The sequence below is a fragment of the Simochromis diagramma genome, unplaced genomic scaffold (genome assembly GCF_900408965.1).
Source record: "Simochromis diagramma unplaced genomic scaffold, fSimDia1.1 OVJJ01000293.1, whole genome shotgun sequence".
Taxonomy (NCBI): domain Eukaryota; kingdom Metazoa; phylum Chordata; class Actinopteri; order Cichliformes; family Cichlidae; genus Simochromis; species Simochromis diagramma.
Window position 1 is genome coordinate 18,801,889 of NW_024386801.1, and position 25,101 is coordinate 18,826,989.

Consider the following 25,101-nt stretch of genomic DNA (forward strand, 5'->3'; position numbering starts at 1 on the left):
AATGAACTGTTTCTGACAAGCATCCGCACGGCCATCCAGAAAAGTCTTCAGTCACGTCACTGAAAACTGACTTGAGACTTTTCTTTCACAGTCCAGAAAACCATACGTTGTTCATTTTAGGCAATGTGAGCAACATATAGCTAACATGTGCTCTCTTTTTTCTTTTCCTCTGCCTCTCACCCCCCAACCAGTCACGACAGATGGCTGCCCCTTTCTTAGCCTGGTTCTGTCAAAGGTTTCTCCCTTTTTATAAGGGAGTTTTTCCTTTCCACCGTTGCCCAGCGCTTGCTATTAAAGGAGATCATTCGATTGTTGGGGTTGATAGTTTAGAATCTAAACTAAACTAATAAACATAAAACATCAGGTGAGGGGTTCACATAGTAGGGAGCACTACAAAAATTACAAATAAAAACATGTAATTGGCAGCAAATCAAAAATAAGAAAAATAAAAAATTGAAAAATATCTCTTACTGCTCTGTTTATTTCCTTAAATGAACACTTGTACTTTTTGTCATAGAAGAATAAGAATATGAATATGAATATGAGCCGAGAGATATAATCTCTCCAGCCTGTCTTGGGTCTGCCCCAGGGCCAAATGCCTGGTGGCACCCTCGCCTCCATGGGCACCTTAACTCATCACTTTTGGCGCCGAGAATGTATTTTATGAGCTAATATTAGTAGGCTGAAGCCTTTTATTTCAGCTGTGATTGTTTTTGTTATTAAGATACATATTAATATGTTTTTTAAGGATCAAGATGTGGGTTTGTTTTTCCAGCTTCATTAACAGTTGTTTTTTCAGAGATCAGATGTCCTCACAGGACAACATATACAAAAATATGATTTTACAGAATATGATGCATCGCTGTGGATTAAACAGTGTAATAGTTTTGATATTTACCTTAAAAAGCAGTAACGTTAATCAATATTGCACAGATAGAGAAAATCGGCTTTAGTTTTGATATTTTGACAGTAAAACAGTTTTATGTCTCCTGAGGTCTTTTCATTGTTTTATTGTTTCTTTTGCTAAAGAAAAAAATCCCTGCCATTCCTCATTGTTAGCTAATCATGAATCCATCACTGGATCACACCCAATTGCTAGCACAATAATCATGTTTAAGGTTGTGAGCTGGTGTCTGATTTGTGTTTTCGTTAAATAAAAGACATCATCTGCACAAATGAATGCAGAACAACTTCATCAAAAAACAGAAAACTAAGTGTCTGATGCTAAAATACCACATATGTTCCCTCCTATGACAAAAATTTAAAACTAAGGATTATTTACAGTATCATATTTTTTATCAGATATGTTCTTATTAGTTAGTCTTAGTCTTATTAATGACAACCAAAAAAACTGGTTCACTCACACCTTAGACCGATGTTGGACAACATGCCTCCGTCTAATGTTAAGTCAGTCTTTGCATTTTTTCCAGGTAACTCCCACAGGCATGACATGATGATTAAAGCTTGGATGTGTAATCTGTCATGTGTATTATGTGCTCTCCAGCAAGATAAATTCATGTTTTTTATATAGTTTAACAAAACTCTTTGCAACACAGGGTACAGAGGCCTGTTGATTCAAACAGGTTTGTTTAGATGCACCTTTTTTGAGTGCATGTTTTGTATGATAAGTTTTAATCTAAATAAACACTTTAATTAGTAGCTTTAAATAACAGTCATCATACCCTGCAGAATTAGAGACGGAGCAGCCGGGCTATGTAAAAAGCGTAAGGGGGCGTGTTCGCGGTCATGTCCAGAGACGCTCCACCACGATCTACTACTGAGCAGACTCTGGCTCCAAAAGTGGAACATGGCAGCGCCCACAAGCGGGATATTTTGGCTTCATTTTCGCACAATGGGAGGAAGTGCTGTCGCGGCGTTCATCTTTTATACAGTAACTGGTTAGGACCAATCAGCCAAACAGCAATCTTCTCCTTAAGAACTTTCAAAAATATACAAAATAATATATATAACTTCATAAGTCAACAAAAATAAAATCCAGAAATGTCGCTTTTCAGATTCATGATTCTTTCGGTTGCATCATAAAGATGTTTCAAGTTCAAGTTTATACACTTAACCTTAAGTTGAGGTCTTTCATGTTTCTTTAACAAAAAAAAATCCCCATTCAGAAATCTCTCTTCTATATGATGGTATGTGTGTGTAAATGTGCATGCGTGTCTGTGTGTGTACAACGGACCACACAGCAAGCATTTGTTTGGCCTGCTAATATGGCGCCTCGAGCAAAAATCCTGGCCACGCCCCATCCCTTAAGATCCCGCTCCAAAGTCCTGTTAACCTACGGATCTAGAAAGAAGACGCTGCACTTTTAACTCTGAGGGAGATGGAGAATGAGCCTATTTCCAAAAAAAGTGGAGTGTGTTCCTTTAAGTACTATATTGTCAAAAACTAAAGTGTACACACACACACACGCACACACACATACACACACATACCATCGAATGGAAGACAGATATCTGAATGAGGATTTTGTTTTTTGTTTTTGTTAAGGAGACATGAAAGACCCCAAGTGTACATAAACAGTTGTTGTATCTTGTTTACTGTATCACTGACAGATAATTTCAAAGTCAAGTTAATGCTACATTATAGTGAGATATTTTGTAATGTGAAATACTGTAAGCAAATGAATAAACAACCTCATTCTTGCTAGACCTTTGACTCAGATGTACATAAAACATTGTTACTTTTATTATTATTATTATTATTATTATTATTATTATTATTATTATTATTATTATTTTATTAGAGACTTCAGGAACATAATTTTTTCCATATATGATGATGATCATGATGAATGAATTATGATCACATGGAAAAGATACAGTTTGTATGTTTAATAACATGAAATATGTTTAAATGTTTAAAGCCAGTGACAGGTACTCAGAGATAAGGGTGCTCTCTGCTGCCCTCTAGGCCCAACAGACTGTCAAAACACTTTATTTGTATCTAACTATCATGCAGTTATAAGCATAGTAATTGTATAAAACAGGGGTGTCAAACTCAAACACACAGTGGGCCAAAATTCAAAACTGGAACAAAGTCGCGGGCTAACGTTAATATTTATTGAAATATATTTATTCCTCCAGATATAAGAATGAATCTTTTCTTATGGACTCAAACATGTTTTGCTGAAAAACTGATTATATGGAACAAGCAAAGCTTAATACTAAACAATATATATATATATTAGCTGTATAATACCAGTAGGCCAGCTCTAATAGTAATCTGGTATGGCTTCGCGGGCCAAATGTAATTAGGCTGTGGGCCAAATTTGGCCCGCGGGCCAGAGTTTGACACCTATGGTATAAAATGTGTAAAAATATAATTCTTTAAATACACTTACAAGGGAAACTGCAAAGTTTTCTGTTACTGTCTGATATTAATTGAATCTATGTACTATGTAGAGTACAGATCAGAGTAACATGCAGTACTGTAAGTGAAAGGCACTCTTGAGTTAAGAACACAGTATGGTATTTATTCCTCCCTCAGCTCCTTCCTCTCAGCTTGGCACCTATTCAGACACTCTTTGCACAGGAAGCTTTCTTTGACTAGGTAAAAGCTCTCTGAAATACTGACTGGTTTCTCAGTGGGTATCTTCTCAGCAATAATTGGATTCCTGTCCATCTTGATACTCTCCAGTTTTTTCAGCTTCAAGAGGCAGCCGGGGAGGCGGGTGAATCTGTTGTCAGAAAGGCCAATGTGGCGGAGCTCCTCCAGTGCACCAATGGAGGCAGGAAGAGCTTCCAGCTGGTTGAGACCCAGGTTCAGTGTTTGGAGTTTATTCAGGAGGCCGAGCTCACTTGGGAGGTTTGTGAGACGGTTGTTGCACAGGTTTAAAACCTTAAGGTTCTGCAGGTAGCCGATAGCCACGGGGAGCTCCTCCAGCTAGAAACAATAACACATTTTTTAACAGATGGTGATTTTGGTGCATTAAACATGGACATAGTTACGAACCATGGTACAATTTTGAAATGGTCAAACTACAGCTGCCAAAAGGCTAGTTACAGTTAGCGGGTCTCTAAGGTGTCCCCGTATGTTTGTGATTATTTAATGATTGGCTTTTGATGATTAGTACTTTAATCTAGAGGTTGTTTTTTTTTTTTAATGGGCTTAATTTTAAATATTTGGAATATTTAATTATTTAAAATTATTTAAAATAGTGTGACACAACAACTGTGTAGCAGCCCCACAGTATTGCTGCTATACAGTAGCTACCATTTATTTACCTACTTTTAAAGAGTTGTTGTAAACATTAGACATTATCTGTCACACTCACATAATTGCTGTGCAAATCCAAAACAGTCAGTTTGATGAACTGAGCAATAAATGGACACGCATGGCGTATGACAACATAAAAACAGTCGCCTATCTGTCCATAGTGTGGTTATATTAAATATAAGAGAAAGAGAGAACTGTAAGAAATTAATATAGCCACTACAGCGACCATCAAAACGATGAAAAAATATTGGCATAAACAGTTTATTTTGCGATAGCACGAAACAAACAATAGTGTAAAATGAAACGATAGATGTTTTTATATCATCATCCGATATATATCGTTATATCGAACAGCCCTAATATGAACTTATTTAGAACTTACCAGAATGAAAATATCTGTAGCACAACAACAGATATCTGTGGATGGTAGAGAACTGGATATCAACTCATCTCACAGCTGCTATCCAGGCTAGATGCCTTCTTTTTGATTGATTGATTGATTGATTGGTAATTTATTTCAACATGTGAACAATATACAAGTACATTTAGAAAAGAAATAAGAGAGAAAAAAAATACTATACAAATTACATACAAAAAAAACCCATTCTGATTAATTTACATGTTGAAAGGGAGTGGGAAGAAGTATACACTTATTTAATCCCACCCCTTTGCCATAAATTATCAGTGAATATTTAGTCAGCTTCCTTACTGATATAATTTGTAATAAAAATAGTGAACAGATTTCTGATATACTATATACTATAATATCACATCATGAATTTTTTGTTTGTTTGTTTGTTTTTAAATAGAGACATTCACTTAATTTAAATATTTTCCTTTTCTTTATAGATCGAGAAGATCATATTTTTATAACTCTTTTTGAACAGTTTGTTTGGACATTGCTTTAATTCCATATTCAGTTTGTTCCATAGTTTCACTCCATGAACAGAAACACAAAAGCCTCTTCTTGTAGTACGTACCTTCATTGTTTTGAAGTTACAAAAACCCCTTAAATTATAACTTCCTTCTTTCAAAAAAAACATACTCTGAATATTACCTGGCAGTTCTTTATTTTTTGCTTTGAATAGAATTTGTGCTGTTTGGAATTTCACTATATCGTCAATTTTCAATATTTCAAACTGCAAAAATAGTGAGTTTGTATGTTCCCTATAACCTGCATTGTGGATGATTCGAATTGCTTTTTTTTGAAGAGTAAAAAGTGAATGTAATGTGGTTTTATAGTTATTGCCCCAGACCTCTGCACAATAGCTTAAGTATGGTGAAACCAGTGAACAGTATAGAACATGAAGTGATGTTCTGTCGAATACCTGCTTTGCCTTGTTTAGTACTGCAATGCTTCGTGATACTTTGGAATGAATATATCTTACGTGAGCTCTCCAGTTAAGTTTTTCATCTATTATTACCCCCAGAAATTTATTTTCACTGACTCTTTCAATATCAACACCATTTATTTGAATCTTTGCATTTGTATTTAAACTACTATTTCCAAATAACATCAGTTTAGATTTATTCAAATTTAATGATAATTTGTTTTTATCAAGCCAGAACTTCACTTTACTTATTTCATTAGTCATATCCTCCAATAAATTCTGCAGATCATCACCAGAGCAAAAAATGTTTGTATCGTCAGCAAAGAGAACCATTTTTAATACTTTGGACACTTTACAGATGTCGTTAATGTACAAGTTGAAGAATTTTGGACCCAAAACTGACCCTTGGGGTACACCACAAGCAATGTCCATACATAAGGAGCAACCACCATTTATTTTCACAAACTGCTTTCTGTCACTTAAATAACTCCGGACCCAATCTAAAACTACCCCTCTGACACCATAACGTTCCAGTTTTCTTATTAATATATCATGATCTATAGTGTCAAATGCCTTTGTCAAGTCTATGAATAACCCAGCCACATATTGCTTTTTGTCTATGGAATTTGTGATGTATTCTATTGAATCTAATAGTGCCGATGATGTTGATCTGTTTGATCTGAATCCGTACTGACTTTCAGTGAGTAGTTTATGTTTATCTATAAATTTTTCCAGTCTGTTTTTAAACAGTTTTTCAAGAACTTTTGAGAATTGAGGTAGTAAAGAGACAGGCCTGTAGTTTGTGAAATGGTGTTTGTTCCCAGATTTGTATAGAGGTATAACTTTTGCTATTTTCATTCTGTCTGGAAATCGACCAGTTTGAAATGATAAATTACAGATGTATGTGAATGGTTTTATAATAGCCTCAATGACTCTTTTAACCACTATCATATCAATATCATTACAATCCAAAGATTTGTGATTTTTACATTTTTTGACAATTTCAAGAACTTCATTTTCATCAACGGCTGTGAGAAACATAGAATATGGATTTCTGTCAATCAGTGTATTGGGTTTTTCCTGTGCTTTCCCAGGATCAGTGATTGTTCTTGCTAAATTTGGTCCAGCAGTTACAAAGAATTCATTGAGACTATTTGCCACAACATCCATATTGTATTCTTCATGGTCATTACAAATGAAATACTTGGGATAGTTCTTTTGTCCAGTCCCACATTTTATAACACTGTTCAGGATTTCCCATAATCTTTTATTATTATTTCTATTTATATCCAATTGCTTCTTATAGTATTCCTTTTTACTAAATCTAAGTATATTAGTTAACCTATTTTTATATCTTTTGTATCTGATTTCGGCATCTTTAGTTCTCGTTCTTAAGAACTCTCTGTATAAAGCATTTTTCTTTGTACATGCATTTTGCAGACCTTTTGTTATCCATGGACAGTCCATATATTTCTGTTTCCTACTATATTGCTTTATTGGACAGTTGGTATTGTACAGTAATGTAAATATTCTGAGGAATTTATTATAAGCACTATTAACGTCCTGTTCCTGATATACTTCACCCCAGTTTTCCTTCAATAAATCTTTTTTAAATGCATTCATTCTTTCTTCTGTTCTTACTCGTCTGTACTCTTTTTTACTGTCCATTTTATTGATCTTGTAATTCCTATCATAGATTGTAAAAATTGGAAGATGGTCACTTATGTCGTTAATCAGGAGTCCACTTACAGTCTTATTTTCAATGTCATTTGTAAAAATGTTGTCTATGAGAGTTGCACAATGTGATGTAATCCTGGTAGGTCTAGTAATTTTAGGGAATAGGTTCATACAGTGCATTGTGTTTATAAATTCCTCAGTGGTTTTATGTTTATTTGGGTTTAGCAAATCAATATTGAAGTCTCCACAAATGAAAACTTTTTTGCGAGCTATTTCAATAAATGTTTCTTCTATCCAGTCTTTAAATGTCTCAATACTACTACCTGGAGCTCTGTATATACAGCTAATGATTACATTTTTACTTCTTTCTTTACAAATTTCAACTGTAATACATTCTAGTACATTATCAATCACCATCGTCATCTTTTCCACCACATTAAATTTCAAGGATTTGTCCATATACAAGGCCACTCCTCCTCCTCCTTTGTTTCGCCTAGTTATAAATGTGAATTCATAACCCTCCAGTTCAAAGTCTGTTCCTTTTTCCATATTGATCCAAGTTTCTGATAAGGCAATGACACTAAATGGATGTGAAAACTGGTTAAGATATTCTTTGATATGACTAGAATTTGTATAGAGACTTCTACAGTTAAAGTGGATAATTGATAATTTATTCTCAGTTTTAATCCTCTGATTGTAGTCTTTATTTGTATAGTAGCAGCAATTGTTATTGTTAGATGAGAAAAAGTTGTTGTCTGGATCTATTTCATATTCCAAGTCATGTGTATTGTGATCCATATAGTTAAATGTTTTCAGTTCCAATTGATCATATTCTGCAACTGTCTGACTGATGCAGCTGATTCTTCCAGATGTATCTGAGTTCTTCCTTCCGGTTTGTGTCATAAGTGAGTGTGTGGTTGTCTGTTACCTTGTTTGCCGTCCAGATCGTGTTGCTCACTGATATTTTTCGAGATCCGCCATATTTTTAATGGTCAGAACTTTGGCTTCCTCTGGTGATCCGTTTAGTTTAATGAATATTTTGCAGTTCGTCGTCCAAGTGCTTTGGATTTTTCCCAGCTTCTTAAGGTGTCGCGCTTTTTTGGCTATTTCAACGTTGTGTTTGGTTAGATGTTCATTGATAAAGACATTAGATCCTTTTAATTTTCTTCCTTGTTTCAGCAGCGTAATCTTGTGCTTTCGATTTACAAACCTTAATATAATAGCCGGTATGTTGCCGTTCCTCCTGGGAAGAGGGTGACATGCTTCGACAGAGTTACAGTCCAGGGCAATCCCTTTGGACCGCAGGAAAGCAGCCACCTGTTGTTCCGTGGAGCTAATGTCAAGCTCTCCAGGTTCCTCATTGCTGTCAGCGGTCACCGCCTGAGCGTATGACCGGGGTTTAATATGGAGCCCAGTGATGATGACGTCGTTTATCCTGGAGTATTGTTCCAGGTCAGCGACCTTACTTTCCAGGTATGCAATCTTTTTATCTTTTTCGGCATTTTGGATGCGGAGGAGCTTTACCTCCTCCACAATTTCAATGATATTTTTCTGCTGCAACCTGATAGTAGAAATTTCCTCCATTATGAAGTCAAGGGACTTTTTAATGTCCTCGACTTCCTCAGCTGTCGGTGTCCTCTTCGGCCCCATTTTATCTGGTTACCCTGGTAGCAGGTTCAGTCAGCTGATTCCTCAGTCAGCTGTTAGCCTGGTAACGTGTAAACAACTTTTGGTAACAACCACTACATAAGCTCCCTCACGTTGCTTTCAGGCTGGGAAAGAATAAAAAGAGAGCCTATTTTCAAGCTTATTCCCTTCCCGATCGTGCGATCTAACATTAAAACCCACAACACAGCAAAGTGAACCATTGCTGATGCATTCGCTCCTTAAGCCCTTTGTTTGGCCAGCTAAAATGGCGCCCCGGCGGCCACGCCCCCTCCCGTGACATCACGTTCCAAAGCCCTATAGACGATAACACCAAATTTAAAAAAAAAAAAAAAAAAAGAATGTTACAGTTACATTATGTTATGACATCATTATGCCTTTGATCAGTGAATCCTTAAGTAGGGGTAAGAATTCCAAACTTTCAGTCAGTTTATTTGCAACACTCGAGATTGCAGCATTCAAAGGTAAACCTGAGAAACATTTTAAAGCAGTTGAATCTTTAACACAGTCACTTCATCAACACTCTAACATGTCTCAGAGTAAACACGGCAAAAGTCAACAAGCTTACGCTGGCTTTACTACAATGGACCACCAAAATCCAGAGCCAAATTCTGAAGAAACACATTTCCAGCTTCCACTCAAGAGGAAGCGAGGCCCGGATTATGCTGCACAGAAGTGCAGAAGTGCCGACAGCTGCTCTCCACCAAGGAAAAAGAGACGAATCTGTGAAGAAAAAACTGTGTTGAAAAGACGATACAGTCAGATTTCAAAAGGCAGCAAAAACAACTCTGAGAGCTACTCTCCAGAGAGAAAGAGGATGAGAATAGACACTGAGAAAAAAGAAACAGCAGTGACTCCGAGCATCCAAAAAGGTTCTTCTTCAAGGACTATCCAACTCCAAGTTCAGAAAAAGAACGATATGAACTTGTGTGATACCAAAACCTCTGAAAACACACCAAAATACAACAAGAGGCCAGAACAAGCAGCAGTGACACAGAGCAGCCAGAAAAGTTATGCGCCAAGGACTATCCGACTCCTAGTTGAGAAAATGAACAATATGACCTTGAGTGATACCAAAACCTCTGAAAACACACTGAAAGACAACAAGAGGCCAGAACAAGCAGTAGTGACACAGAGCATCCAAAAAAGTCCCTGGTCCAGGACTATCCGACTCCCAGGTCAGAAAAGAAACGATACGGCCTTGAGTGATACCAACACCTGTGAAAACACACCGAAAAAGAAAGAGAGCCCAGAAGACCAGAAAGAAACAAATGTGTGGATCATTGGGTCCAGTTACATCAGACGAGCCGAGGGTGAAGCAAAAGAGATTTTCGGAGAAAATTTCGGACTTAATACCAAAGTCCAGTGGTTTGGCAAAGGAGGAATGCGCTGGTGGGGAGTCCTTCCTCGTTTTTATAAGGAGCTATCCACACAGAGCCCACCTGACATATTGGTAATCCATGCTGGGGGCAATGATTTGGGACTCTTTTCTGCTTATAAACTTTCTTCTGTCATTGAGAAGGAATTAATGCAATTGCACACAGAGTTCCCCTCAATGACAATTGCATATTCATCCATCAACGAGCGTCAAGTGTGGATATATGGAAATCCAGGCAAAATCAATAAGGACAGGAACACTGTGAATGCCAGCATTAGAAAGGCTGTCGACCGCTTCGATGGAGTGATTATTGAGCATCCGCATATCAGGTTTTTCGACAACTCCATTTTTTTACGCGATGGAGTTCATTTCTCCAAGAAAGGAAATGAACTGTTTCTGACAAGCATCCGCACGGCCATCCAGAAAAGTCTTCAGTCACGTCACTGAAAACTGACTTGAGACTTTTCTTTCACAGTCCAGAAAACCATACCTTGCTCATTTTAGGCAATGTGAGCAACATATAGCTAACATGTGCTCTCTTTTTTCTTTTCCTCTGCCTCTCACCCCCCAACCAGTCACGACAGATGGCTGCCCCTTTCTTAGCCTGGTTCTGTCAAAGGTTTCTCCCTTTTTATAAGGGAGTTTTTCCTTTCCACCGTTGCCCAGCGCTTGCTATTAAAGGAGATCATTCGATTGTTGGGGTTGATAGTTTAGAATCTAAACTAAACTAATAAACATAAAACATCAGGTGATGGGTTCACATAGTAGGGAGCACTACAAAAATTACAAATAAAAACATGTAATTGGCAGCAAATCAAAAATAAGAAAAATAAAAAATTGAAAAATATCTCTTACTGCTCTGTTTATTTCCTTAAATGAACACTTGTACTTTTTGTCATAGAAGAATAAGAATATGAATATGAATATGAGCCGAGAGATATAATCTCTCCAGCCTGTCTTGGGTCAAATGCCTGGTGGCACCCTCGCCTCCATGGGCACCTTAACTCATCACTTTTGGCGCCGAGAATGTATTTTATGAGCTAATATTAGTAGGCTGAAGCCTTTTATTTCAGCTGTGATTGTTTTTGTTATTAAGATACATATTAATATGTTTTTTAAGGATCAAGATGTGGGTTTGTTTTTCCAGCTTCATTAACAGTTGTTTTTTCAGAGATCAGATGTCCTCACAGGACAACATATACAAAAATATGATTTTACAGAATATGATGCATCACTGTGGATTAAACAGTGTAATAGTTTTGATATTTACCTTAAAAAGCAGTAACGTTAATCAATATTGCACAGATAGAGAAAATCAGCAAAGTTATTGGCTTTAGTTTTGATATTTTGACAGTAAAACAGTTTTATGTCTCCTGAGGTCTTTTCATTGTTTTATTGTTTCTTTTGCTAAAGAAAAAAATCCCTGCCATTCCTCATTGTTAGCTAATCATGAATCCATCACTGGATCACACCCAATTGCTAGCACAATAATCATGTTTAAGGTTGTGAGCTGGTGTCTGATTTGTGTTTTCGTTAAATAAAAGACATCATCTGCACAAATGAATGCAGAACAACTTCATCAAAAAACAGAAAACTAAGTGTCTGATGCTAAAATACCACATATGTTCCCTCCTATGACAAAAATTTAAAACTAAGGATTATTTACAGTATCATATTTTTTATCAGATATGTTCTTATTAGTTAGTCTTAGTCTTATTAATGACAACCAAAAAAACTGGTTCACTCACACCTTAGACCGATGTTGGACAACATGCCTCCGTCTAATGTTAAGTCAGTCTTTGCATTTTTTCCAGGTAACTCCCACAGGCATGACATGATGATTAAAGCTTGGATGTGTAATCTGTCATGTGTATTATGTGCTCTCCAGCAAGATAAATTCATGTTTTTTATATAGTTTAACAAAACTCTTTGCAACACAGGGTACAGAGGCCTGTTGATTCAAACAGGTTTGTTTAGATGCACCTTTTTTGAGTGCATGTTTTGTATGATAAGTTTTAATCTAAATAAACACTTTAATTAGTAGCTTTAAATAACAGTCATCATACCCTGCAGAATTAGAGACGGAGCAGCCGGGCTATGTAAAAAGCGTAAGGGGGCGTGTTCGCGGTCATGTCCAGAGACGCTCCACCGCGATTTACTACTGAGCAGACTCTGGCTCCAAAAGTGGAACATGGCAGCGCCCACAAGTGGGATATTTTGGCTTCATTTTCGCACAATGGGAGGATCTTTTATACAGTAACTGGTTAGGACCAATCAGCCAAACAGCAATCTTCTCCTTAAGAACTTTCAAAAATATACAAAATAATATATATAACTTCATAAGTCAACAAAAATAAAATCCAGAAATGTCGCTTTTCAGATTCATGATTCTTTCGGTTGCATCATAAAGATGTTTCAAGTTCAAGTTTATACACTTAACCTTAAGTTGAGGTCTTTCATGTTTCTTTAACAAAAAAAAATCCCCATTCAGAAATCTCTCTTCTATATGATGGTATGTGTGTGTAAATGTGCATGTGTGTCTGTGTGTGTACAACGGACCACACAGCAAGCATTTGTTTGGCCTGCTAATATGGCGCCTCGAGCAAAAATCCTGGCCACGCCCCATCCCTTAAGATCCCGCTCCAAAGTCCTGTTAACCTACGGATCTAGAAAGAAGACGCTGCACTTTTAACTCTGAGGGAGATGGAGAATGAGCCTATTTCCAAAAAAAGTGGAGTGTGTTCCTTTAAGTACTATATTGTCAAAAACTAAAGTGTACACACACACACACACACACGCGCACACATACACACACATACCATCGAATGGAAGACAGATATCTGAATGAGGATTTTGTTTTTTGTTTTTGTTAAGGAGACATGAAAGACCCCAAGTGTACATAAACAGTTGTTGTATCTTGTTTACTGTATCACTGACAGATAATTTCAAAGTCAAGTTAATGCTACATTATAGTGAGATATTTTGTAATGTGAAATACTGTAAGCAAATGAATAAACAACCTCATTCTTGCTAGACCTTTGACTCAGGTGTACATAAAACATTGTTACTTTTATTATTATTATCATTATTATTATTATTATTATTATTTTATTATTATTATTATTATTATTATTTTATTATTATTATTATTATTATTATTATTATTATTATTATTATTATTTTATTATTATTATTATTATTATTATTATTATTATTATTATTATTATTATTATTTTATTAGAGACTTCAGGAACATAATTTTTTCCATATATGATGATGATCATGATGAATGAATTATGATCACATGGAAAAGATACAGTTTGTATGTTTAATAACATGAAATATGTTTAAATGTTTAAAGCCAGTGACAGGTACTCAGAGATAAGGGTGCTCTCTGCTGCCCTCTAGGCCCAACAGACTGTCAAAACACTTTATTTGTATCTAACTATCATGCAGTTATAAGCATAGTAATTGTATAAAATGTGTAAAAATATAATTCTTTAAATACACTTACAAGGGAAACTGCAAAGTTTTCTGTTACTGTCTGATATTAATTGAATCTATGTACTATGTAGAGTACAGATCAGAGTAACATGCAGTACTGTAAGTGAAAGGCACTCTTGAGTTAAGAACACAGTATGGTATTTATTCCTCCCTCAGCTCCTTCCTCTCAGCTTGGCACCTATTCAGACACTCTTTGCACAGGAAGCTTTCTTTGACTAGGTAAAAGCTCTCTGAAATACTGACTAGTTTCTCAGTGGGTATCTTCTCAGCAATAATTGGATTCCTGTCCATCTTGATACTCTCCAGTTTTTTCAGCTTCAAGAGGCAGCCGGGGAGGCGGGTGAATCTGTTGTCAGAAAGGCCAATGTGGCGGAGCTCCTCCAGTGCACCAATGGAGGCAGGAAGAGCTTCCAGCTGGTTGAGACCCAGGTTCAGTGTTTGGAGTTTATTCAGGAGGCCGAGCTCACTTGGGAGGCTTGTGAGACGGTTGTTGCACAGGTTTAAAACCTTAAGGTTCTGCAGGTAGCCGATAGCCACGGGGAGCTCCTCCAGCTAGAAACAATAACACATTTTTAACAGATGGTGATTTTGGTGCATTAAACGTGGACATAGTTACGAACCATGGTACAATTTTGAAATGGGCAAACTACAGCTGCCAAAAGGCTAGTTACAGTTAGCGGGTCTCTAAGGTGTCCCCGTATGTTTGTGATTATTTAATGATTGGCTTTTGATGATTAGTACTTTAATCTAGAGGTTGTTTTTTTTTTTAAATGGGCCTAATTTTAAATATTTGGAATATTTAATTATTTAAAATAATTTAAAATAGTGTGACACAACAACTGTGTAGCAGCCCCACAGTATTGCTGCTATACAGTAGCTACCATTTATTTACCTACTTTTAAAGAGTTGTTGTAAACATTAGACATTATCTGTCACACTCACATAATTGCTGTGCAAATCCAAAACAGTCAGTTTGATGAACTGAGCAATAAAATCTGGAATTTTTCTGATCATGTTCCTGCTCAGGTCCACTTCATCCATGTGAAAGAGCTTCTGGACGCACTTTGGAACAGCTGTAATCCCCTTGAAAGTGAGATCCAGTCGGCGTTTACCATCCAATGTCAGCTCCACGCAGTTCTGGGCCATTTTCAAGGTGATCTTCTTACTTTTAGTCTTTCTTTTGGCTTTCGTTCCCTTGGCCATGCTGTTAGTCTGTAGTTAACCTTTTCCACTAATGCGCTGTGACGACAGAGAGAGCCAGTCTGTGAGATCACGTTACCCAGGCAGCGGTAACTGTAGACAAAGTCAAGCTTTACCTTTCCTGTTAGATAAAATATGAGTAACCGTATCATTTGCTTTGTTCCATGACAACAATGCTAACATGACAACAGAAATCAGAATGAGACTTGCAGTGAGTTTAAACTTATGAACAGAAAACACTTTTGACTCCTTACCAGCATTAATGCCTCCTCACACCCAGTTCAAAACAGCAGGGAAGAGAAAAACAGAAGATACTTGACTATCTCTTTCCTCAGCCTAAGAACGTTGCCACACGTCCAACTGTCACTGCAAAGAGCTGTAAATAGATAAGCGGTCAGACTGCTGCTGTTTGACAGGTCAAAAATCACCATGCTGCATCATGACTGTCTGTCAGCTGGGACTCACTTGGGTAAATGTGGCATTTGTTGTAATTTGTTCCCAGGCAACTGCTGTTTGGTCTGGTAGCTTTGGTTATAGCTATAGCTTTATAGCAACGAGCAGCCACCACTCACAGCAGGGCAGTTTGTTCTTTTAAAAATCTGTGTGAAGACATTTTAAAAAACAACAGCTTCAGTTTCCAGGGATTATCCTCTTTCAAATGAAGCTATGGAGGATTTCAGGTCCAAATTACTGATAACAATGAGCTGTTGATGCCTGTGTGACACCTACAAGTGTATGGTCAATTGTATTTTTTTGTAAAACATTTATTAATGTAAAAAGCATTTTTTCATGGTGGTATTGCACTTTTCAGTTAAAGTTATGAAGACGTGATTGCGTGGCAACGCCACAAGGGAGAAGTAGTTGTGAGCGCGATAGGCCGTTGCAACGCTTCTGTACCTCAGAGGAGGAAGAGCCTTCAGACCAAACGCAACTCATGTCTCCTGTCTCTACTTTTCTGTATAAAAACAGACCCCATGGAATACCTGTAACACCTGTAGCTGATTTTTGTTATTTATCTCACTGAAATGCAGCTCTGCCCAGTACTTTGTATTTGCCACTTTGTTTGAAATGAAGAACAAGTACTGCTGCCTACATAACAGCGAATGTATACATTTATACATGAATGTGAGTCCCACAGCCTAAGTAAACCAACTATACACATACTGCTTACATTGCAAATGCTGGCAGCTAATGAGGCCATTCTTGCTTTATATCTGAAAAAACACCAAAACTCCCACTGCTCCACCAGACCTCAAAAGTTACTCAGTCTCATCTTTTCGTCATTTTTAATGTTTACATTATTAAAAAAGTTTCATTAATGATGGGAAACAAAATATCCCAAACTTCGCTCTGAAAAACAATGAAATGGATGTTGAAAAGGATAAATAAATAGTGCATAAGCCAAGAAATGTGATTCCATGCACTAGTGACGTGGAATAAAAATTTGACCTTTGACCTTTAATCATTTCCAGTCTTTCTCAAGCTTTGATGTGATTCTGCAGCCACACACTGATCTTTTTCCCACAAACACAGAGACTTTTGTCAACAATGAGTTTAAAGTGTCACATATTGCAGTTAAGAAGCATTACTCTGCATCATGCATCGCTGATGATGTACTTTTTCAATATGAATACCACACAATCTTACCAGCAGGTGGGGCTGTCTTCATACATATAAGTTCAAGATCACTTTGTTACTTTTACATTTAAAATAGTGGATTGACTTAATTATTTGTCCCATATTGTTCCATATTGATTTTGACCTGCTGGAAGCAGCCATCAGAAGATAGTTAACATGTGTTCATGAAAGACTGGACATGCTCAGCAACAATAGGAGGGCTGTAAGATTTAAACAATAATCAGATGTGCCAAGAAGACAGGATGGATCCATGCTTTCATGTTTTTTTTATGTCAAATTCTGACCCCATCAATCTAATATCAGAGCTAAAAGTGAGACTAATCAGACTAGATAACTGTTTTTCAATCTTCTATTATCTAATATTGGTAAACCTGCAGAATCTTCCTCTTCTTTGGTGACAGAAGTGGCGTCCGGTGTGGTCTTCTGCAGCTGTCGCCGATCTGCTTCAAAGCTGGACGTGTTATGTATTCTGAGATGCTCTTCTGCATTGATTGTAACAAGCTACGTTTTCTTCCCATCAGCTTGAAGCAATCAAATCATTCTTATTTTACACAGAGAGCCACCGCTGGATATTGTCTCTTTTTCTAGTCTCTGTAAACTAGTGATGATGTCACGGCGAGTGGAGTGAGCCGTGTGGAGAAAATAAAGGAAGTTTAAAATAACTAATTATCTGTCCTCATGGGAGTAACCATCACTAGTCCAGCCGGCAAAGCAGGAGGAGAGGGTGGAGGGTTGGGTGCTTGCCCTTCTGACTCCATACTTTCTACTACTTGTTTGGGTTCTTCCCTGACGTCCATCTTACGGACAGAGTCGGTTTTATGCGGGTTTTTGTCTGAACTCGTCCAGAAGAATGATAAAGTGATTCTGACTGGGATCCTGTGGCGCACATTCATAGGAGGTTTCGATCCTCTCAGACTGGGACTGACATATAACACAGAACTAAGTGGGAACAAGGTGTGACTTTCCAGTTACAATCAGTCAGTTTTAATTAACATATGATGCTTAGCCAAAGAATACAAAGGTTATTCGTTTTATAGAGAAGTCAAATACATGAAAAGTGCCGTATTTATGAACTAATTAAAACCAAACTGATAAATATGAAAAATGAAATCTAATTAATACATAAAACAATTAACTCTGTGAACTTTCATGATGTTACTGCATTTATAAAACTGCAGTAGTTCCTACTTTGTTATTACCCAGTTATACAGAATAAAGTTAACAGGTTTCAACTGTTGACCAGAAACATTTAAATATGTTACATGTTTATGTTCAAGAATCTTTGTTAATTATCATATATATAATATTTAATAACACTAACAAGGAACTTGTAATTTGATTTAATTCAACAAATATTCTTCACTTTTAGATCAGCAAGATCGTGAAGGACCTCAGCCATCCCAACAACGGACTGTTCTCTCTGTTGAGGTCAGGAAAGCGATTCCGCTCCCTGAAGACCAACACAGAGAGACTGAGGAGGAGCTTCTTCCCGCAGGCGATACGGTCTCTCAATCACACCACCACACAGTACTGACCCACACATATGGTTCTTACACACACACTGGACATTCTGGACTTTGTTTACACTAATTCGATTAGATGCGTGGTCATCTAATCGAATCACTTCATCACTAAATCACTTTAAGCATATTTGCACTGCACAAGACACTTACAAATGTGGATTGCACAACACTGGACATTATATTTCTTCATTTCCACTTAATACTGTACAGCTGCTGTTATTGTGTATATATATATATATATATATATATATTTATATTTCTTCATACATTCTTATATATTTCTATACTGTGTATTTGTGTATTGTGTATTTTGTTGTAGAGTTATTTTATTTTCAACTTTAATTTATATATTTTATCTTATTCTTTCCCAGTTAAATTTACCCTTCATTCTAATTTGTTGTTGTACAGTTATTTCATTTACATATTTCATAACTTTAATTTTTATATTTTATTTTATTCCTTCCTAGTTAAATTGACCCTTTTTAATTTTCATATTTATTTCCTATCTTATTCATAGCCTCTTTTTTTTTTAGCTCACTAGCAGTTGTGTAAGCATTTCACTGCATATCATACTGTGTATGACTGTGTATGTGACAAATTTGAATTTGAAATTGATTTTGAAGAGTCAAGTTTACTATTTAGATGTTCCACTGTATCAACCACAATGACTTAAAACTATCGATGTAATAATGTGATGGTTCAGTTCTATGTTGTAAAATGTTGTTTAAAAGTGATTTCTGGAGATTTCGATGTTCAATGGAGAAGTGAATGATGTCATGTTCTATAGAAAGTTACTGTTTAACTTAATGTGACCTCCTCAGGGATCCCAGGGCCGAAAGTTGTTGTTGGGCCCCCACTGAGCCCACAGTACATGTCAGATTCCTTATTCCTTTAATGACCAAATTATAAACGCAGACACAAAACAATCCTCAGAAACGTTCATGCTTGTTTTCTGCCTTGAGCAGTTTTGTGAGTGAGTGAATGTATTAAATATGTCTGATGCAGTATGCCAAAAAATCCATCATTTATTGAAGGAAACAGCTGTCAGATGTTGCTCTACTATTGTTTTAAAAAGGATAAATCCTACATTTCCACATGTTTGTGTCGGTTAAACACTTCAAATGTGTATTGGTGCTTAATAAATCAAACTTTCAAAAGTACTTAAACTAGATTTTGACTCAAATTACAGAGTACATAAAGTTTGCTTAGTTCACTTGTGGGGCTGGGCCTCCATTCTTTGCCAACCGGAATACAAAAATGGCTCAACCTGTACACCAAGAATCATTTTACGAGTACAATTCAACTATATAATTAAGGTTTAAGAATAAAAGTACTTGTTTGGCATGTGAACAGTGATCTAATAGACACTCAGAGGCCACCTACTTCATGTTCAACTGATTGTTAATTGTTTATTAATCATCCAATCATATGTCAGCTGCTCAAAGATTTCGACATGTAGACATGTTCAAGATGAAAGTGACTTTGATGGTTTTTGGTGCCAGATTGACTGGTCTGAGTATTACTGAGTTTACCTGCATTTGCGTATTCTTCACAGACCCCATAGAGTCACCTGAGCTGCCTTGTTTAAACACCATCTCCATCCCTTTATGCCCACAGTGTACAGAGCTTCAGCTTATCCTACTGGTGCTATGTCACAAAGTTCAAATCATCTCACAGTGATTATAACAAGCTGCAGTAAACAGGCCATTGTTAAATGAGGAATCTACAAAAGAGTTTTATAATAATATATAAAACTTTATTCTTTCACAAAATCTAGTAGTTATAAAACAGAGCAACAGTTGCATGTTTACATCTCGAAGTGCAAAAACAACAAGAGCCTAGAGAAATCGATGACACTGCTGACTGAAATGTTAGATTACAATCAATGAGAAAACTGTGTTGTCTCTCTTACAGGATAACAAAGAACACTATTGTTTACAGTCGTACGGAGGAGCTCCATTAAGGACACTAATGGGAACCAAGTCTTCAATAGCAGGTCAAAGTGCAAAGTGTTGCTGTTTTATTTTGAAGTCTGCGTGAGGCTCCGGTGTATATGTGGATGTGCTCTTTCATTATGTAGCGGTAAACAGCTTCCAGTCCAACCTTGCACAAAATTCAAGAATGCGTCAGCTAACACAGTTATTCTGGATGACAGTGCTTTCTTTCATTCACGCACTGGTTTGCACAAATGCATCACGCTCCCAAGACCAGCTGGTATGTCTGTCAGTGACAAACTTCAGTTTGTGAAGTTGTGGAGATTCGCCTCCGCATTCCACAGCGGAGAGCTTCAAAAGGAGGGACACAAAACACACAAATTCATGAGGAAACATCACATGCAAAAGCATTTTTACACTGACGCACCCAAATGTAGAGGCTCAGATTTCAGTCCATGCAGACATGAGCCAAAACGAGTTTGTTTTCATGATATTAAGTTACACCATTTCCCCCAAATGAACCTTTATGTGAAAAATGCTCAATGCTTACTTCATTTAAAGGGACTCTGTTTTACTTTTTAATTTTCTGTCATATATTTATAAAACTGCAATGATGGATGTTTAAACACAGACTAATTTTTTAAGTTTCTAAAAAAAAGGGGGGGTCAGCACACGCACAAAAAATGTTGTTTCTACTCCTGGTTTTGTATATTGTAAAAAAAAGAAAAAAAAAGACACTATTCCTAATATGGTCAACACATGCACACAGATCTGGCTGTGGGCACAGAAGCTCCACCCCCCTGCTGTTTGTTCAAACCTGTCGTTTACAAAGGTCAAACATCATAACATGGCCACAGCTACACCGACTCACAATTAAATACAAGGTGCGGTACAGGTGCATCATAAATGGTATAAATTTATTATAGCCCAAACAGAGCTGTACTTTAGACCTCATAGGTGCCAGTATGTGCCACGCTGTATATTTAAGTAAACTTTGCACAGTGTGACAAAACATTAGCTACATTTTTTATATCATTGAACAGTGAAGGGCACAAAGTAGGATCACATTAAATAACTGGAACAACATAGAAAATAATTTAAAGGATGTCATGGTTTGTATATTGCAGCTGTGTGCAGTGTCTCTTTGATACCCTCAGGTAAAAACAATGGATACACCTCTGCGATATAACTCCTGCTGCTGCTGCCTCCTCTGGGGTGATTTTCAGGCTTTGTGCCGACTTTCAACATGGCAGACGGAGCTTGATTTCAGGGTCACAGACAGAAAATCGAGGAGGAACAGAAAAAAGGAAACAATAAAACCCTGAAGTATGACAGTGCAGACCTGGGAGCACGGACAGTACGGAAGATAGACATGCAATCAAAAAAACAAAACAAAACAAAAAAAAACAATTCTTGGCAATATTATAGAGTAAAATGTAATGAATGATATAAAGTCAAAGTTTTTTAAATTATTACAGAAACTATGCTTGCCAAAGACTGACTGTATACCAACCCACCAACATTTCATTTGACCAGATTCCATTAAATGTAACATTTTACATTGTACTTATTTAACAGAATTACATGGAAATATTTGCAAATTTTAAAGTAAGAATTTTGGACATATATTTTTTGAGTGTAGCTACCTTTAAGTTTTTTGAAACCCATTTTGAAACCTTGAGCTGAGCGTTTCTTTTGTTGCCATTTTAGCCTAAAATGGCAACAAAAGTGGTGGCCTTCAGATAGAATGCAGGACTTTAGGCATTTTTAAGGCATCTTTACTTTTCCAACCCGGAAACTACATCTGTATTTTAACCAGTGTCACAATTTCACAGTGACATGGAAACCAGAGACCATAAAAAGTAGACGATATCTGGCAACTTCAAGCAACTGCTGATGATGTGAAGTGGTGAGACACCAGTGACTGAAGCGACTACAGATGAGGGTAAAGAATACTGTTGATTGACCATACTGACCGTATGACCTGATCGTAAATGCTATGGGTTACCTCGGCAACAAAAAGATGACAAGCACAAGATCATTTTATTTGTCTGTAAAGTTGGTGCGTTACAGCATTAAAAAGAACATGTAAAAAAGCAGCTTTGATAATATATCTGAGATGGAAAGTAGAATTTCAGTTAGTAAAGGAGCTCACTAAGTAAAACTCTAAAAAATACAATTAAAAGTAAAAGTAAAATTCAATAAAATCCTGTATAAAAAGCAGCCCTATAAAATAAAAAATTATTCAAAAGCTCATCAGAATGTTTTCAGTGAGTTTGGATTCTTTAAATTCAATCCAACAGGAGAACTATTTAAAAAAATGGTGTTACAGCTATAAAACCAACCACTTCCTCTTTGTTATTGTATTCAGCCTGTGTGTGTGTGTGTGTGTGTGTGTGTGTGTGTGTGTGTGTGTGTGTGTGTGTGTGTGTGTGTGTGTGTGTGTGTGTGTGTGTGTGTGTGTGCGCGCGCTGACGCCAGGATTTCAGGCACAGTGAGTTTCTCCTAGCAGGCAGAAGACTCACCACAGTTAAACGTGTGATGACGTGACCGGCAGACGAGTGTGTTATATTTTTCCCTACTCTGATCTATGACTGTAAGTCACACATCCTCACGTAATGTTGCTTAAGTCAGCTCTGCTGTCTGCTTACATTTAAACGCAGTGAGCAACAATAGAGATGGGAAGATATTAATCCCATGATGACAGGTCACACACAGAGCATGTGATTGTGGAGGAGATGAAAACATGAAGCGTAGCTGCATGTGGTGGAAGAACCACATGCAGCTACGTGTTGTTGTTTGTTGAGGGGAAAAGGATTTGGGCGTTCAGTCTGGTTTTCATGTTTAAGCTGTGATTTTCAGAGGATTTGAGTACAGTTGTGTGCTGCGTGTGGTCCGGGGTTACATCCCTTTTTATGTCCAGCAGTTTTTTGTTTTACTTTGAGTTTCAGAAAACAGCAGGAAGTGAACCTGGATTTGAAAGTGACATGTGACCGTGTTGCTTTCTGAGAGCTGGTAGACTTAGACTGTGATAATCTTTTTACACAGGGAATGCACCCACCTCCAAAGCTTTTATAGTTTTTCTATAGCAATAGCTATAGCTCTTAACTCACGGCCCTCTTATTAGTTTTTACCAGTAAAAACAAAGATAAAAACATATCCTTAGACATTTGCGTGACCTCATCTGGCTTTTACAAGTTTACAGTTTTATATTACTGTGAAAGCTTTACCGTAGATGTTTTCAGCCCTGCATAAAACCCCCAGTGTAATCTACCTGTCTGTGACAAAAGTAAATAAAAGTCATGAGGTTAGAGAAGTCAGATATTTCTAACAAGAGTTCATAGAGACCTAAGTGGAACCACTGAGATAGTAAAATGTGCACAGATTTTTGCATGAAGCACAACTTCTTCTTCTTGTTTTGACTTCTTCTTTTAGGTGTGTGCACAACAAATCACCTGCCTCAGCCTCATCATGTCTCTATCCTTAGCATCCTCCTCTTTCACACCAGCCTTCTGCGTGTCCTCCTTCACTCCATCCATAAATCTTCTCAGTGGTGTTCTGAGGTTTAGGATTTATGACTGTGTTCATAAACCGTAATCTATAACAGAGGTAGGCAAATGCAGGCCTCATGGGCCGGTGTCCTGCAGGTTTTAGGTGTGTCCTTGATCCAACACACCTGATTCAAATTGCTAAATTACCTCCTCAACATGTCTTGAAGCTCTCCAGAGGCCTGATAATGAACTAATCATCTGATTTAGGTGTGTTGACCCAGGGTGAGATCTAAAACCTGCAGGACACCAGCACTTGAGGCCTGGAGTTGCCCACCCCTGACCCATAAACATATAACTGACTGATAGCATAATTGTGTTTGCAGGTGAATCTAAGCTGGATTTAATTGGCCAAAACATCAGTGAAACATGACATAAAATAACACTGTCCATTGTTTGAACTGCATGTTGTTATGCCATTATCCATTTATTAATCAGTTAGTTTAAACACAGATTGTTATATGCATCGATCAGCTGATTCAGCTTTACTAGAGAAAGGTAGTTTGGGGTGCTTTTAAACTTTTGAGTGAGGTTATTGTTTTATCCAAACCTAATCAGAATGTTTGAATTTCTAATCTAATCACATGGCAGCAGCTCAATTCATTTAGGCATGTAGACATGGTCAAGACGATGACGTTCAAACTGAGCATCAGAATGGGGGAAATAAATGATTTAAGTGACTTTAAGCATGGCATAGTTTTTGGAGCCTGACGGGATGTTTGGAGTATTTCTGCTGATCTGCTGGGGTTTACAGAGTGAGGTCTGAATAACAGAAAATATCCAGTACGTGGTGGTTCTCTAGTACAAAATGCAACTAAGTTACGCAGAACAGCACCTCTGAACATACATCAATCTTGAAACCGAGGCTACTATTCACATGGGTTCACCAAAACTGGACAACGGCTCACCTGAATACCTGTCTGAGGACTGTTGCTGAGCATGTTCGTCATTTTATGACCACAGTATATCCATCTTCTGATGGCTGCTTCCAGCAAGATAACACATCATGTCACAAAGCTCAAATAAACTCAAACTGGATTCTTGAACATGATAGTGAGTTCACGGGACTCAGATTCACAATCCAACAGAGCACCTTTGTGATATATGGTGGTGGAGATTTGCATTATAGATGCGCAGCCAACAAATAAGCGGCAACTCTGTGGTGCTATTATGTCAACAAGGACCAAAATCTCAGCGATATGTTTTCAACACCTTGTTGAATTCATGCAACAAAGAAATATGGCGGTTCTTATAAGTGTATTGGTTATACTTAACAAAGTAGCCAGTATGGTATGGTGAGGCTATACAAACAGACAGACGTTACCAAGCTGAGACACTCTTATTAACTATTTAGATACTGTAATACTGATGTTAGGCGAAAAATTACAGAAAACTACACGAACACTAAAACCCTCACACACTGCATCCCTGCTACTGTGTGACGGACACGTGACTGGCGCAGAAACTCCA

At 37.2% G+C, this 25,101-nt stretch overlaps 2 protein-coding genes across 5 annotated transcripts; both read right to left on the reverse strand.

Moving 5' to 3' along the window:
• Positions 1-3,332: 3,332 nt before the first annotated feature.
• LOC120730482 (leucine-rich repeat-containing protein 18-like) lies at positions 3,333-8,891 on the reverse strand. The gene is made up of 4 exons (XM_040026887.1): positions 8,519-8,891; positions 4,616-4,629; positions 4,292-4,384; positions 3,333-3,900 (listed from the first exon to the last, which is right to left on the reverse strand). Exons 1-4 carry the CDS (start codon positions 8,889-8,891, stop codon positions 3,490-3,492), a joined length of 891 nt encoding a protein of 296 aa, XP_039882821.1. The 3' UTR covers positions 3,333-3,489.
• A 4,646-nt stretch (positions 8,892-13,537) lies between these two features.
• On the reverse strand, positions 13,538-15,594 carry LOC120730152 (leucine-rich repeat-containing protein 18-like). 4 transcript variants are annotated; one of them, XM_040026333.1, is made up of 4 exons: positions 15,243-15,594; positions 15,105-15,109; positions 14,731-15,027; positions 13,538-14,340 (listed from the first exon to the last, which is right to left on the reverse strand). In XM_040026333.1, the coding sequence occupies exons 3-4, from the start codon at positions 14,989-14,991 to the stop codon at positions 13,930-13,932; spliced, it is 672 nt and encodes a 223-aa protein (XP_039882267.1). In that variant the 5' UTR covers positions 14,992-15,027; positions 15,105-15,109; positions 15,243-15,594; the 3' UTR covers positions 13,538-13,929. The 4 variants fall into 4 exon arrangements, with proteins under 4 accessions (XP_039882267.1, XP_039882264.1, XP_039882266.1 ...); XM_040026330.1 differs by having other exon boundaries at positions 14,731-15,109; positions 15,243-15,364; positions 15,454-15,591; XM_040026332.1 differs by lacking the exon at positions 15,105-15,109 and having other exon boundaries at positions 15,243-15,593.
• Positions 15,595-25,101: the final 9,507 nt, after the last annotated feature.